The following is a 14,322-nucleotide window of genomic DNA, read 5'->3' as shown; positions in this document are numbered from 1 at the left end:
CCAACAAAGCTCACCCAATGAATTACTTCTATAAAACTAGATTTCCATCTCTTCATGTTCTTTACATTGATTCAAAAATCATGTCTAATTAGTCCTTACCAGAGATGTACAATTTCTGTCTAGTTCTGCTTTATCACTGGTACTACAAAGATGGACTAGTGACTAAATGCAAAGAGAGGGTAGGAAGCAATTAAATGCAACAATATCAATTGTCAAACAGCTTGTAATAACTATTCTTTAAAAACCTCTACTCTGATATTCTGTCTAAACACTTTTTCATACCACTCACCTGCTGCAAACCCTGGGACCCAGATACAGGTACTTGCATGATGGTTTGACCTTGTCCACCAGGGACAGCCTGGACCATGATGGGTTGGCCAGTTGATGTGATTAACTGGCCTCCACTGACCTGCACCATTAATGGCTGCCCCTGGACCTAGAATGAAATAAAATAAGTACAATGAAATAAAATAAGACACAAAATGGCTTTTACTAAAAGACAATTACTGGAACTATTTTCTGCCTTGCTAGAGGGGGAAAAGGCAGGAGAGCCCCCCACAATAATAAGTCTAAAGTCCTATCTTCTTCAAGCATCTATGGTATTTTTGACTAAAGGCCAAGTTGAATACTTTAAAGTCAGATATAATGAAGTATATCCAGTCTTTGGGAAGTCTCAATAGATATAAGGCATTTATCACCAAATATAGGCTAACTCCATAAGAAGCATTTAAACAAAATGTCAAGACTATTTGCCTTTTTAGACTAATATCCAGGAATGATCTCTAGTGAGGGCTGAAGAGGAGGCAATGAGAAGGGTAGCTAATGGTGGTGATGATGATGGTTAAATACAAATTCTAAATAACCTGGAGGGAGTAAATCAAACTACACAGCGATACAGGAGGCTGGGTAGCAAGCCACTCTGGAATAGTATGCAGAACACCCTTTCTCAAGCATATATGAAATGTACATACTTTACTCTCTTCACCTTATATTCTGGGAATTCTAGTCTGGTTGTTGTTGAAAAGAGCCTACTAGTAAAAACTGCCTAGAAATATTTTCTGATCAGTTTGTAGTATCTGCGATGGAATTCCTTGCACTGGGCCCTGCGATACCTGCAGTTATTTTAATTTTAACAGAAGCAATGACAAATATGGAAATTATACAAAGCACTCAAGCATATAAAAGAATTTCCAACTTTGAAGCTCCCATGAATAAACAGAAAACTCTAAAAGTCAGGCCATTGTAAATGCTCTGTTGTAACATTTTGAGTCCCAATTAAAAATACCTAGCTAATAGAATGCTTTCTAGAAGCAAAAAAATAAGCCATTTAAAAAGTGAAATGGAGTGAATGTTCAACAGAATAGCTAAAAGTCAAAAACTCATTTTCAGATTCTATCTTTGAGGAATTACTTATAATATTACAAAAGAATATTTGCATGACTAAAATAGTCATTCTTAATGCCAGTGGAAAAAATGTTCAAATAAAATTATCAATCAGACATATAGGAGTAAATTAGGTATTAAGCGCCCCCTCCCAAATGTTCTAGAACCTTTAGAAATATTCGAAATCCTAGCTTTTGTGAAACTGCTCATTTAGAAATTCGTTTAAAATTAAGAACTTTACAATCTGATTCCACTACTTTCTCCTCCCTTTACTTCCCCACCCCAAATCAAATCCCCCGTTACACCAATGTGTGCATATGTTCTAGCAGGAAAGATTTTTTTCAGAATATTTATTGCATGAATAACTAAAAGAACTATTTAAAGTTTTCCAAAATAATGAGACCTTTAAGGAATAGTTTCTATTATTTCCATAAACTGTCTCCACTTCTTTTAAATAAAATCTACATATGTAGGAAATACAAGTTTTAAGGCATAACTCTAATAATTTTCTAGATCTCTGTCATCTTAACTTTTCCCCTTGACGACATGCTGTGATTGCACATAATAAACCATTTGAGACTCCAAGAAGCCCACTTGTATTTACAACATATGAATGATTGCAAGGATACATGCATCAGACAAAAAGCCATACAGTTAAGAGCATGTTACATTCCCATTCCAAAGTGGTTAATGACAGTATTATTTTACACATCAGTAAGATGAAGTAAGCATGAAAACATAAATTACAAGCAGCTGAACTCTGAGATTTATAGTTTGGGAGAACCTACAAGTTTAGGTTCTTTCAGGCTAATTTATGTTCAGAATTGGCATCATCAAACACTGTGGGTGGCAGATGTGGGGGTGGGGCTGAAACGGTAAAGTAAAATGATTACAATAATGGGTAGTTAACTGCAGGATGTTTATCGGTTCTACGTTCTAGGTCCTACTTTGAACTACTTCCATTTTAGTGGATGAAAAAAGATAGGGCACCGAAGTCTTACCAGTTTCTCAAAAAAAAAGTTATTTTAGTCAAAGTAACCTACAGACACAGAAGAGACTAATGCTCCTGCTCCTGATTTTATATTGGAGCTGGCCGAAATATCATGCCAAATTTGGATATTTAACTTAGCCAACATGTTAGGGAACTGAATTGGTTAAGTAAGAATTCTTATAGTGGCTATAACACCTAAGACCTATCGAAAGTATATCTATGCCACTTATGTCCAATCTAGAGGTATGGGATAATCTTTGCAGATCTGATAAAAAAAACAGGTCACTATTTTCCTAGAAAATAGTAAAGAGATTAACAAGAGATTTAGTGATTAGATAAAACTTGCCAAGTTACAATGATTATTTTGCACCTGATTTACCCTTTTAATAAAAACAATCTAGCCTAGCTAATGCGCATGTATTTTCTCCTCTACTATTATAGTAAAGTTCATGAAATTTTATCTTGCAATCTGACACAGAGTTTGAACTCTAAATAGATTTTGTTGTCACTGTAAGAATTTCTTCCTATCCCTTATGACAATTTTTTCCAAGGCATTCCCAAAGAAACGTAATAGCCAAATGCTGTTTTCAGAAAATTCACACTGGAGTCACTACATGACTTGGCATGAAACATTAGGAAAACCGGCATGGTGTAAGTCTCAAAGACAAGTTAGCATCAAAAACATGCAACTGACTTTGCCATTCCTCCTTGAGATCCTACCACAAACAGCACCAGACATGAGGAAAGGAGAAGTTCATGCAGTGCTTACAGAGAATCAGAGAGGGCACCACTACCTGGAGGGTCTGGACTTGCTGGCCTGAGGCGGATGCCACCTGGGCCTCAGTCTGCAACTGGACAGCAGTGACACCACCCTGCTGCTGAGAACAGGAACAGGAAGAGCTTGAAATGTGTCAGGAAGAAAATGTATGGTTCAAGGCATGAGATCACCTTACCTCTTATAGTGGAGGGAGAGATGTCTTAACAACCCCACCCTACACAGGACTTTCTAACTGTACAGACTCCCTATCCTGAAGCTGTTTGGTTGAAGGTAGCAGGACTGAAGATATTAGCCCTTTGTCTCCAGAGTAGAACTCAAAACATACTTCCATGACTCAAAAATGTCAAAACAGTTATCGTTAAAACAAAAACTGTTAACGCAGCCCTTCCCCTCCAGAAATAGGTATTTGATCCTTTTGCCTACTTTGTTATTTTAATGCCTTTTTTTTAATTTTATTTCCTCAAACCAGTTCACAAGAACAAAGGTTTTAACAACCTTGAAGCTACAATGAAAAATTTCTGGGGCTTAAATGCAATCATCAGAAAGGAAATCACTGTGAACCAAAATCATTTTCATGAGGTTACTGTTCCCATGTCCTCACACTAGGATTACTTCTACTCAATTAGACTACCTTAGAAGCAATTTCAACCTAATTTTTATGTTCTGTGATGGCAAATTTTGACAAAACAAAAATTCACCCACCAGGGCATGGGTGTGAACGGAGAGCCCTTTGTGGAATCCCTTTTACAAAGAAGGCAGGTGAAGGAAGCTGCCAGAGCCACAGCAGCTATATGGAAGGAAAGATGAGTAAAGAAGTTTAAATAACTACTCTATTAAATAACTACTTTATTAACAAAGAGTAGCTCTTTCCCTTGATCATTAGATAGAACTCACCATCAAATTTTCCTTTGCCCTCCCTACAAACTACTTTTCTATATTATCTAAGATTCATTTTAGAAACAAAATATTCCTAATCTTAAAGTTAAATTGATACATGATAATTTCTCCTATGGAGAAAAACAAGAGAAGTTTCACTAAAATAAAGCCACATATAAAGCATCAGAAAATGTAACCTGTGTATAAATTCAAGAAAGTAACCCACTTAATTAGGGAATTGCTTTCTAATATGTGTTTATCCAGAAGAATGGCTGTCTATTATCCTCATGGTAAACTAGAACTTTTCACAGTAAGCACTGTAGTGGATCAAGTCAAAGAACAGTAGACTTCTTAGACGCTGACTATCTTGGTTTGTGTATTGTGGCCAATACCTTAGTCGATTACACACTAGCTTAATCAAGTAGAAAAAACACACAAATTGAATCCAGAGAAAATAAAAACTCCAAATTTCCATCTGAAAACAGACTAGGTGTTTTGACTTTTAATAAGATAAAATGGAGCAATTTAGCCCAGCCAGTGTGACTCAGTGTTTGAGCTTCAACCCATGAACCAGGAAGTAACCAGTTTGATTCCTGGGCGGTGGGGGACCTGTGGGAGGCAACCAATGATGTGTCTCTCTCATTGATGTTTCTATCTCTCTAACCCTCTCCATTCTTCGCTCTAAAATCAATAAAAACATCAAACCAGGCTCCCATGAAGAGCAAATTCTCAGTGGTCACGGGCTGGATATAGAGTTCTAAACACGGAAAACAGGAGAGAAATCACAAGTTTAATCTTCAAAAAGCACTTCGTTGTTAGCACAAGTCATCAGACCCATTTTTTATAAGATCTGGTATCTCTGAAATAATTCCCCACTTGAGTAGTGCCGTTATCAGCTCCATTGCTGAGACATTTAAAGCAGTTTTACTTCCGTACCTGCTGCTGAATCGGACCAGCCTGTACAACAATCTGCTCCGTTGAACTATTGCTGTTCGCTGTATACTGCTCCATGGTCCCTCCAAGTTAGAATCCTGTTCACAGGGAATTTCACTCCGGAGATTATAGAAGACTGTGAGGTGCACTCCTATTAGAAATGTTGGGGAAAAAACAAGAGTAGAGATTGTCAATAAGGCTATGCCAGATGATTAACTTTGAGACTTATCACTGTACTTTATTTGTAAGAAATCAGCATAAGAAAATAGAAAATGTTTATACAGTGTCATTTTTAACTAGGATTACATGGTACAATCATGACAACAATATCATAATTCTATTTCATGTTTTAAAAATGCTTTTAGTCATTTCACTGGCAATCTTACCTTTTAATAATAAAAAAGCAATACCTGTATCTTAGAAATACTCATGAGTTATAATATCACTTTGTTACAGGCTTATTTAACACTGATTTTTAAGTCTGCACATGTACTTTAGAGAAGAAACAGTTTCTTTAATTTATAACAGGTGTTGCAAGCCAAACATGTAACTCTAGTTCCCTACATATTTAAAACTTCAGGGTTTATTATTTAGTAAGTAAATTACCCAGGCCTGAAGTCAAACATTTATTTTGCTTATCAAAATCTCCATTAAGTGTCACCAAGTAAGAAAGCCCTAGCAAAGATTTAGGAGTTTGCATTTTAATCCAGAGCAAGAAATAAAAAGTAATTATACTAATGGCAAAAATAATTCTTTACAGATTAAATATAAGGAAAAATTTTAAATGGATTTTCTCTAAAAAGACCGTAAATTTTTTCTAGTCTTGAATTTGAATGCCTAATAACATGCCACCCTTTATTGTATCATTTTAACTTATTATGGCAATTTTCAAATATATACAAAAGTAGTGAGAACATTATAATGAACCCCCATAGCTATAATCTAACTTCAACAATTTTCAACTCATAGTCAATCTTGTTTCACATATATCTCAATCACTTTTCACCGTCCCCTAGATTCTGAAGCAAATCCAAGACACCATATTATTCCCCAAATCCACAAATACTTTAGCATCTATCTCTAAAGAGAAAGACTCTTTTCTGTTTATCAATTTATAACAATGATAGTCTCTACTATATTATTCAAATATTAAAAAATAAATAAGTCTGTAATATCATCAAATAGCTAGTCCATGTCCAAATTTACCATTCTCATATACTTTAACAGTTGAAATAAGGATACAATTAGGTAAATTGAAGTGATATTTGAGAACTGTGAATAAAGACTTGATTCAAAAATTTAAGGGTAATTCTCCTTGGAAATACGGGGGAGGCACAGGTATATAAACAAAATGCAGATAAATCTTTTTCCTCAATTTTTCTCTAGGCCTTCATAAATCCTAAAAAGTGAGTAACATTGTGTGAGAGAACTAAACTGCACATTATAGCAGCAAAGCAAGGCACCACTCTCTATTAATCCACACATAATGAATGAGATTAGTCACTTGCAAGGTGTCTCAATATTGTGTGAAAGAAATAAAAATATATTCAAGTGCATATCTAAGTATTTAGGAAGAAGTGTATTGATGGCAAAAATTTACTTTGAAATGCATTAAAAAATAAGACTGATGGATGAATGGCTGTAAAGATGGATATCTAATAAGACAAGTATGGTACAATGTTAATGGTAGACTCTAAGTGATGGGTATAGAGGTGTTTATTGTAAAGTTCTTTTAACTTTACTGTGAGTTTGAACAATTTTATACTAAAATGTTGAAAGGAAAAAAATCTAACAAAAATTAATTAAGCTTATCACTCATAACCAAAATGGTATGTAGTATATAAGAGCCATAAATGACAGGATGACTGTGTCATCACAGCATCATGCACCAGGTCATACAGTTCTCCAACTCACTACCATTGCTCTAATGAAATACTCACCAAGCAAATATGTAGTTTTAACTTGCATTTACATATATATAGATTAGCCAATAAGGGGTATATATAATCAGCAACACAAGTAAATTTGATAACTATTTTCTCATTACCCATCACGACCAGAGGCTAGGGATCAAACCTGCAATCCAGATATGTGCCCTTGACCAGGAACTGAACCCATGACCCTTTGGTCCAAGGGCTGACACTCTAACCACTGAGCTTATCATCCAGGGTATGATAAAAATGTTTCATATCCTCATTGTGGTGGTGGTTACATAGTTGTATAAATTTGTCAAAATTCATCCAAACCTAAATTTAAAATAATTACCCTTTGTATCTAAACTGTTTATCTCAAAGTTAATTGATAAAGTTGATTTAATGTCAGAAACACTTAAACCTGTGAAGATTTTTTTGTGAGTTTATTAAAGCCCAAACTGTCGACAATTGCCGGGAAGCAGAATCTCAAGGGATTGAGATAATGTTCTGGAGAATGGCAGTTTTGCACCTTGTTTTAAACATTACAATCAAAAGAGGAGACTTATGTGGGTTACATGAAATCCATTGGTGATAGATTAGGGAGGCGGGAGAAAGCAAAGCGGGGAAACCTCTGGGACAAGGATAAAGAGTAAAACGATAGACACACACTTCTTTTACATAGGTGGGTGCGGGATAGTTAACAGTCAACAATTAACTCAGTGACATTGGTCAATTAACTCAGGACTGGTCTTAACTTAACTATGGTCTCTGCAGAGTGGTGCCTGTGCTTTGAGGGGTACGGAAAAGGAAAAATTACTTTAACATTCCAGATATGTTATCTAGATGCAAAAAGACAATAGACAGGCTCAGGTAAGGTAAAGCTTGACCTTTTTCAGGGAAGATACTGGCCTAGGACATGACTACCCACCATAAACTGCTCTTAGTTAAAAAAAGTTTTAATTTCAGACCATTCTTTGTGGTTACTTTAGTTCTCTGGGTTTGCAAGGCTTTCACTGAGCTGGTCAGGTTAGCATGTGACTCCTTTTCGTCCATAGTATCATGAAATGTCCTCTACATTTCCACCCTTTCCCTACCCCAAATCTCCTTATTGTATGAGATTCTTTTCTTGACCACTAATTTCCAGAAATTTGCATCTTACTTAAATAGCATATGAGTTACTAATAAACAGGTCATGCAGATTTTCTTAACTAATTTATCCCATAACACAACTGCTCCAAATTAAAAACATTTAAATCCACTCTACTCCGAAGGATAAAAAAAGAGCTGTTTCAAATCTAATAGCAATCCTCATATTAATGTGAAAGTGATTCAGTCTGGAACATGATATTGAGATTGCTAATGGTGAATTCAATAACACAACTAGCTTCAGTGAAGCCATATGCCCTACTGCTGTGAGTTTCAGTTAGCAGAACTGTTACAGGCAGTTAGACAGAGATGAGCAGAGCAAGGACAATGGGCTAGTACAGAAACTCCAGAGGGCAGAAAGCCCTGGATGCCTAGCAAGGGGCAAAACTGGGAAAACAAAGAATATCACCCCCAGGGTAACCTTTCCTTCCCTGACTTTTCATACTGCTAGTCATGTGGTTTAGACCCCTGGCCTTTTCCTCCCTAAAGATAGCATCTAGGCCTCTGTTGTATTTCAGCTCCAGGCCTAGAAAAGCAGCAAAACCAGACAAGCATGCCATGGCAGCCTCAGGACCAGCTGCACTAATGACCTCTTGCCCAGGACCATAAAAGAGCACACCTGGAAAACAGATGCATATTCTGTTGAGACCCTCCCCTGAGATTCCCACCTGCAAGAGAGAGATAAATACCCTCAACACAAAGGATCCAGTGCCTGCTTGCCCCCGGGGCAGCACATCCCCGCCATTGCCATTCCCTTCCCCTCTTCTTCCTTGTAAGGGACCCAGTGAGACATGCAACCAGGGGAGCAATGAGCAGCAGCAGCTTGTCCCAGGCTAAGCCCCCAAACCTTCTCCAAGGCCCCCTTTTCTCTGACTTCTCAGTGAGCCAAAGCAGCGCAGCCTAGGCTCTTGTTACTTCTTCTATGCCCTTCCTTGATTCACTGTCCTAAGTGTGTTTTTGCTTGCTTTGTTTGCACTTTGTCTTTTGATCAAAATCTTTCCTTCAAGAAGACAAGAACTAAGATCTAGTCCTCTCGCCAATAACAGAACTGTAATAAAACCTGACATTGTCTTTCCTCAAGTGCTACTCTGCCCAAGATTCTGACAAAATTAAATCAGCCAGATTTAGTCTGTCTAGCTCTTGTTTCTAACTCAAATTTTCAAATGTTTTTTTCCTCAAAGAGATGTGTTTATTCTGGCTAGCATGAAAATTCTTCTTTCCACTTCAAGGCACAGAACCTGAAATGTAGCTAATTACTAGGAATACATTTTATGTGGACCCACACATATTTTTAAAGCTTAAACTTTCAGAGAGTCAACTGTAAGCATGTAAAAGCCCTCAAAATTACCATATTTGACAATCACTACCAGGTAAGTCTAGATTAGAAGCTTTCAAACTTCTCTGACCACAATTCACAGTAAGAAACACCATTTCCTATCAAACATTAAAAAAGTAACTGAAACAAGTTTCATGAATACTTATCACATTATATATATATATATATATATATATATCCTATCTAATAAAAGAGTAATATGCAAATTAACCATCACTCTGCTACACCCACAAGCCATGCCCACCAGCCAATCAGGAGGAGTATGCAAATTAACCCAACCAAGATGGCTGCAGCCATGGAGAGGGCAGGAGGCTTGGGTTTCCCCAGCAATGGAGGAAGCCAAGCTTCTGTAGCCCTGGCCTGCCTTGGCCTCCACTCAAGGCTACAAAGTTTCAATTATAGAAGATAAATAAATCCCAGATCCCAGGGCCTCCACTTGGGTTGCAAGGGGGGCATGGCTGGCCTGCAAACCACCACAGGCTCCTCACCCAGGCCACCCCACACCCCAAAGGAACCCCAACCCTGATCCTAAGCATGTAAAAGCCCTCAAAATTACCATATTTGACAATCACTACCAGGTAAGTCTAGATTAGAAGCTTTCAAACTTCTCTGACCACAATTCACAGTAAGAAACACCATTTCCTATCAAACATTAAAAAAGTAACTGAAACAAGTTTCATGAATACTTATCATATATATGGGGGCCAGCTGGTTTGCCTTCAGGGCAAACCAGCTGGCCCCCATCCCTGCACCAGGCCTCTATCCTAATAAAAGAGTAACATGCAAATTGACCATCACTCCAACACACAAGATAGCTGCCCCCATGTGGTCAAAGATGGCTGCCACAAGAGAGCCAGCAGGGGAAGGCAGTTGGGAGGGACCAGGCCTGCAAGGGAGGGCAGTTGGGGGCGATCAAGCCTGCAGGGGAGGGCAGTTAGGGGTGACCAGGTCAGCAGAGGAAGGAAGCTGGGGGCGACCGGGCCTGCAGGGAAGGGCAGTTGGGGGGTACCCAGGCCTGCAGGGGAGGGCAGTTAGGGGTGACTTGGTCTGCAGGGGAGGGCAGTTAGGGGTGACCAGGTTGGTAGGGGAGCAGTTAGGCATCAATCAGGCTGTCAGGGGAGTGGTCAGGGGGTGATCAGGCTGGCAGGCAGAAGCAGTAAGGGGCAATCAGGAAGGCAGACAAGCGAGCAGTTGGGAGCCAGCAGTCCTAGATTGTGAGAGGGATGTCCAACTGCCCATTTATCCCGGTAGGATCGGGCCTAAATAGGCAGTTGGACATCCCTCGAGGGGTCCCAGATTGGAGAGGGTGCAGGCTGGGCTGAGGGACACCCCACCCCCCATGCACGAATTTCGTGCACCTGGCCTCTAGAGTGCGTGTGAGTGTGTGTGTGTGTGTGTGTGTGTGTGTGTGTGTGTGTATTAGAGGCCCGTTGCACAAAGATTTGTGCAATTGGCCTTCCTTCCCCTGGCTGCCAGTACAGGTTTTCCTCCGGCACCCGGGCCATAGCGGAGCCAAGACTTCAGCCTTCAGGTTTGGCTCGTGTTTGCATATGCAAATTAACCCACCATCTTTGTTGGTTAATTTGCATACTCCTGACTGGCTGGTGGGCATTGCAGAGGTATGGTCAATTTGCATCTTTCTTTTATTAGTGTAGATTATATATATAGTTATATCTAGATATATATATTCCCCCCGTCCCCCAGAGAGGAAGGGAGAGGGAGAGATAGAAACATCAATAATGAGAGAGAATCAATGATTGGCTACCTCCTGCACGCCCACTGGGAATCTGAGCAATCCAGGCATGTGCCCTGACCAGGAATTGAATCGTGACCTCCTGATTCATAGGTCAACACTCAACCACTGAGCCATGCTGGTCAGGTAACGAATACTTATCTTTTATAACATAAAATATACACTTTGTTATTTTCTATTTTATTATAAAAATTACCAGCATTAGCCCACTAAATTGATTTTACAACTCAACAAATGGGTCCTGGTTCTTTGATAAAAGACTAGAACGAATAGCTGTCCAGCTTCCTTACTGCTCAAGGTTTCTGGATTAGAATTCCTAATTTGCTCCTTTCTCCACTAATGATGTATCATGTCCCAGGCACTGTCCTAAAGGTTTTAGAAAAAGAAACTCTGACAAAGATTCTAACTTCAAAGAGTCTTTAAGTTTAGTAAAGGAGTAATAGAAAAAGAAACTCTGACAAAGATTCTAACTTCAAAGAGTCTTTAAGTTTAGTAAAGGAGTAAAAATCTGTATTGGAATCTAAGAGACAGAAGGTAATAAGGCAATCTGGAGGAGAGATTTCTTCTACCGGGGATAGACAAATCAAGGAAGACTTTAGGAAAACATGGCATCTGACCTGGTGTTAAGTTCAAGAAAGATTTATATGTGATGATGTGGGAAGGGGTGGAGTACTCCAAATGAAGAACCAACATAGTAACAAGGACACAAAAATTTCAGCATATGAACAGCAGACTAAAAGGCCCCACACCTCAAGTGAAAGATAGAGGCCAGACTACTGTCTCTCAAAATTCCAAGTTCTTCTGTAGACAGGTGGGAGTTCCAGGTGTTTAGCAAAAAAGTAACCAGACAATAACTGTCTTTTAGAACAGCGGGTGGTCCAAGAGGTCCGAAAGGTTGACAACCGCTGTTTTAGAAAGTCTAGCAAGTGTTTGGTGGTTTTAAAGTGACCAGATAAGCCCAGCTGGTGAGGGCACGTGCCTGGGTTTTGGGCTCCATCCCTAGTAGGGGGTGTGCAGGAGGCAGCCAATGGATGATTCTCATCCTTGATGTTTCTCTCTCTCTCTCCCTTCAAGTCAATAAAAACATATTTTTAAAAAGTGATATGTTTTAAAAAAACATCTAAGACACACTGCACATCCATTAATGTGGATAAGAATTAAAGAGCCCTGGATTAGTTGTTCTCTGAAACCTACGTTGTATGACCTTAGTAAATGTGTTTAGAAAAACCGGCATCATGCCGAAGGCCTACTCTGTGTGCTAAGGACTGCACTAGGTGCTTCACATAAGTAAAACGTTTTCTTAAAGTCCTAGGGAAATCTCCCTTTCTTCCCCCAAAGAAGCCACTGTTATGGGACAGAACCCCACAAGGCAGAAACTTGTTTTCCCAATCTTAAGCTCTCACCACTACTGCCTACTGCCCCATTCTGTCCCCTCACCCCCTTTCAGACAGCACAATTTGGTGTCTCTGCCCATGCTCTTCTTTCTTGTCAGAAGAAATCCCATCATCCTTCAGGCCAATCAAAAGGGTGGCTATATTAAGCTTTCCAGAAGGCTGTTGGTAGCTCACACATTAGTACTGTACTTCACAAAAAGAAACTTGGCCCCGTTACATCACTAACCGCTAGGTATTAATTAGTTGTTCACCTGTCAATCTCCACTAGGCAGGGAAGATTATTTACATCTACCCTCTCCCTCCCCATCGAATATACTGATGCCTGGTACCTACTACTGTTTCATACTTGGTTTTCAACAGAGATTTCTTCTTACCCTAAAACCCAACAATATCTGCTGGAAAAAACACACACACGTTAATATGGAATTGGAAAGCATATTAGAAAAAGTAAACCAAGAGTAGCTGTGGGTTGAGCTAAGAAGTCAAGCCTGACAAGTTCGAAGTGACACAGAAAGCTGAAAGAAAGACGAATGTACATTGTCAAGGGAGGAAGAGTTCACGAGGTAGAATAGTATGAAAAGCAAGTTGTGTAGCCTCCGGGAAAAGAAACGCGAAGGGCTAGCAATCTTCTAAGGGTGAGATTCCCGGCACCGAGTGGGCTGGCCTTAGCGCCCGGGCAAGAAAGGGGAGACCGCTTGGTCGGGCTCCAAGACTGAGGTGTGCGGTGCTGCCCCAGCGAGCGCGGCGGGGAGAGGAAATGACGAGCCAAAAGGGGGTGGTAACGGCGCCAGCCCGGGTCCCGAGCCGAGCCTGATGAAAGGAGGGGCCCGGCAGACCTGGGAGAGTGGGCGCACTAACCGACTCCCCAGCCCCGGGAAACGGCGGGGGCGGCCCCGCCGGCGCCGAGGCGGGCCGGGCCGGCCCCCTCTTCCCGCCGCACGTAGGGGCCCCGCGGCGGCGACGCGAGTCTTCCCCAGGCCCCCCTGCCGACCCCGGAGGGCGGCGGATTGCCACGGCTCCCGGAGGCCTGGGGGACGCGAGCCCCGAGGGGGCAGGTTCCCGTCCCGAGGGCCGGAGCGCGGAGAGAGCAAGGACGGGCTTCAGTGTGAGGCCGGAACGACCCGGAGGAAACCACCGAGGCGTGCGCACCTGAGTGTAGAAACATTCATGACGGGCAAGCCCGTCACTCCCGAGCCTGAGCGCTGAGAAACTCAGCCCAAGGGTCGGGGGAACCCGGACGCATCCCCAGCTGGCCCTGGCACCCTGCAAGGGACAGGACCCCGAGGTGCCTGCCCTCGGGGGCCCCATCCCCGCGCGGGGTAGCCCTCTGAAGGCCTCGGCCGGGAGTGCCCCGCGGCGCTCGCAGGGTCTAGGCCGGGGCCGCCAGCTGGGGCCCCGCTCGGCCAGGCTCAGCTCGACTCCCCGGGCTCGACGGGAGCCTGGGCCTTTCCTGAGTGGTCAGCGAGACCCGCCAATCCGGGCGCTGGGGCCGGCTCTGGGCCGCTGGATATTGGCTCCTTATACTAACCGTGCCTCGCTCCCCCGGTTCGCTGCCCGCGCTGATTGGCTCCACTACCGGACTCCGAAACCCAATCAGAGGCTCCAGCCACCGCTGCCGCCGCCACTGCCGCTGCCTCGCAAAATGGCGAACCTGAACAAAGGGGAATCGGGCCTCCCTCCAACCGCCTCCGCGCAGGCGCTTCTGAAACCACGCCCCCTAACACCTTGCTCTGGGCACGCCCCACCCCTGGTTGAAGGAGCACTGCGCAGGCGTCCTTGAAGCCACGCCCACTTTCCGGAATAGCTACCCCTCCCTACG

The 14,322-nt window shown here is 41.7% G+C and overlaps 1 protein-coding gene across 8 annotated transcripts in view; it reads right to left on the bottom strand.

The window, feature by feature from the left end:
- The window catches only part of NFYA (nuclear transcription factor Y subunit alpha), a 32,468-nt gene extending 18,214 nt beyond the window's left edge, over window positions 1-14,254 (bottom strand). Inside the window, exons 1-4 of one of the 8 annotated variants that reach the window (XM_054721746.1) lie at window positions 14,032-14,254; window positions 4,965-5,112; window positions 3,166-3,252; window positions 290-436 (exon numbers count right to left, since the gene is read on the bottom strand). In XM_054721746.1, coding sequence (XP_054577721.1) covers window positions 290-436; window positions 3,166-3,252; window positions 4,965-5,039 — 309 coding nt within the window. In that variant the 5' untranslated portion in view covers window positions 5,040-5,112; window positions 14,032-14,254. Of the gene's footprint in view, window positions 1-289; window positions 437-3,165; window positions 3,275-4,964; window positions 5,113-13,652; window positions 13,985-14,031 lie in introns of those variants that run through there. The other 7 variants (XM_054721744.1, XM_054721745.1, XM_054721742.1 and 4 more) reach the window with 7 other exon arrangements.
- Window positions 14,255-14,322: the final 68 nt, after the last annotated feature.

The sequence above is a fragment of the Eptesicus fuscus genome, chromosome 10 (assembly GCF_027574615.1).
Source record: "Eptesicus fuscus isolate TK198812 chromosome 10, DD_ASM_mEF_20220401, whole genome shotgun sequence".
NCBI classification, from domain to species: Eukaryota; Metazoa; Chordata; class Mammalia; order Chiroptera; family Vespertilionidae; genus Eptesicus; species Eptesicus fuscus.
This window is presented reverse-complemented; position numbering and strand designations above follow the sequence as displayed.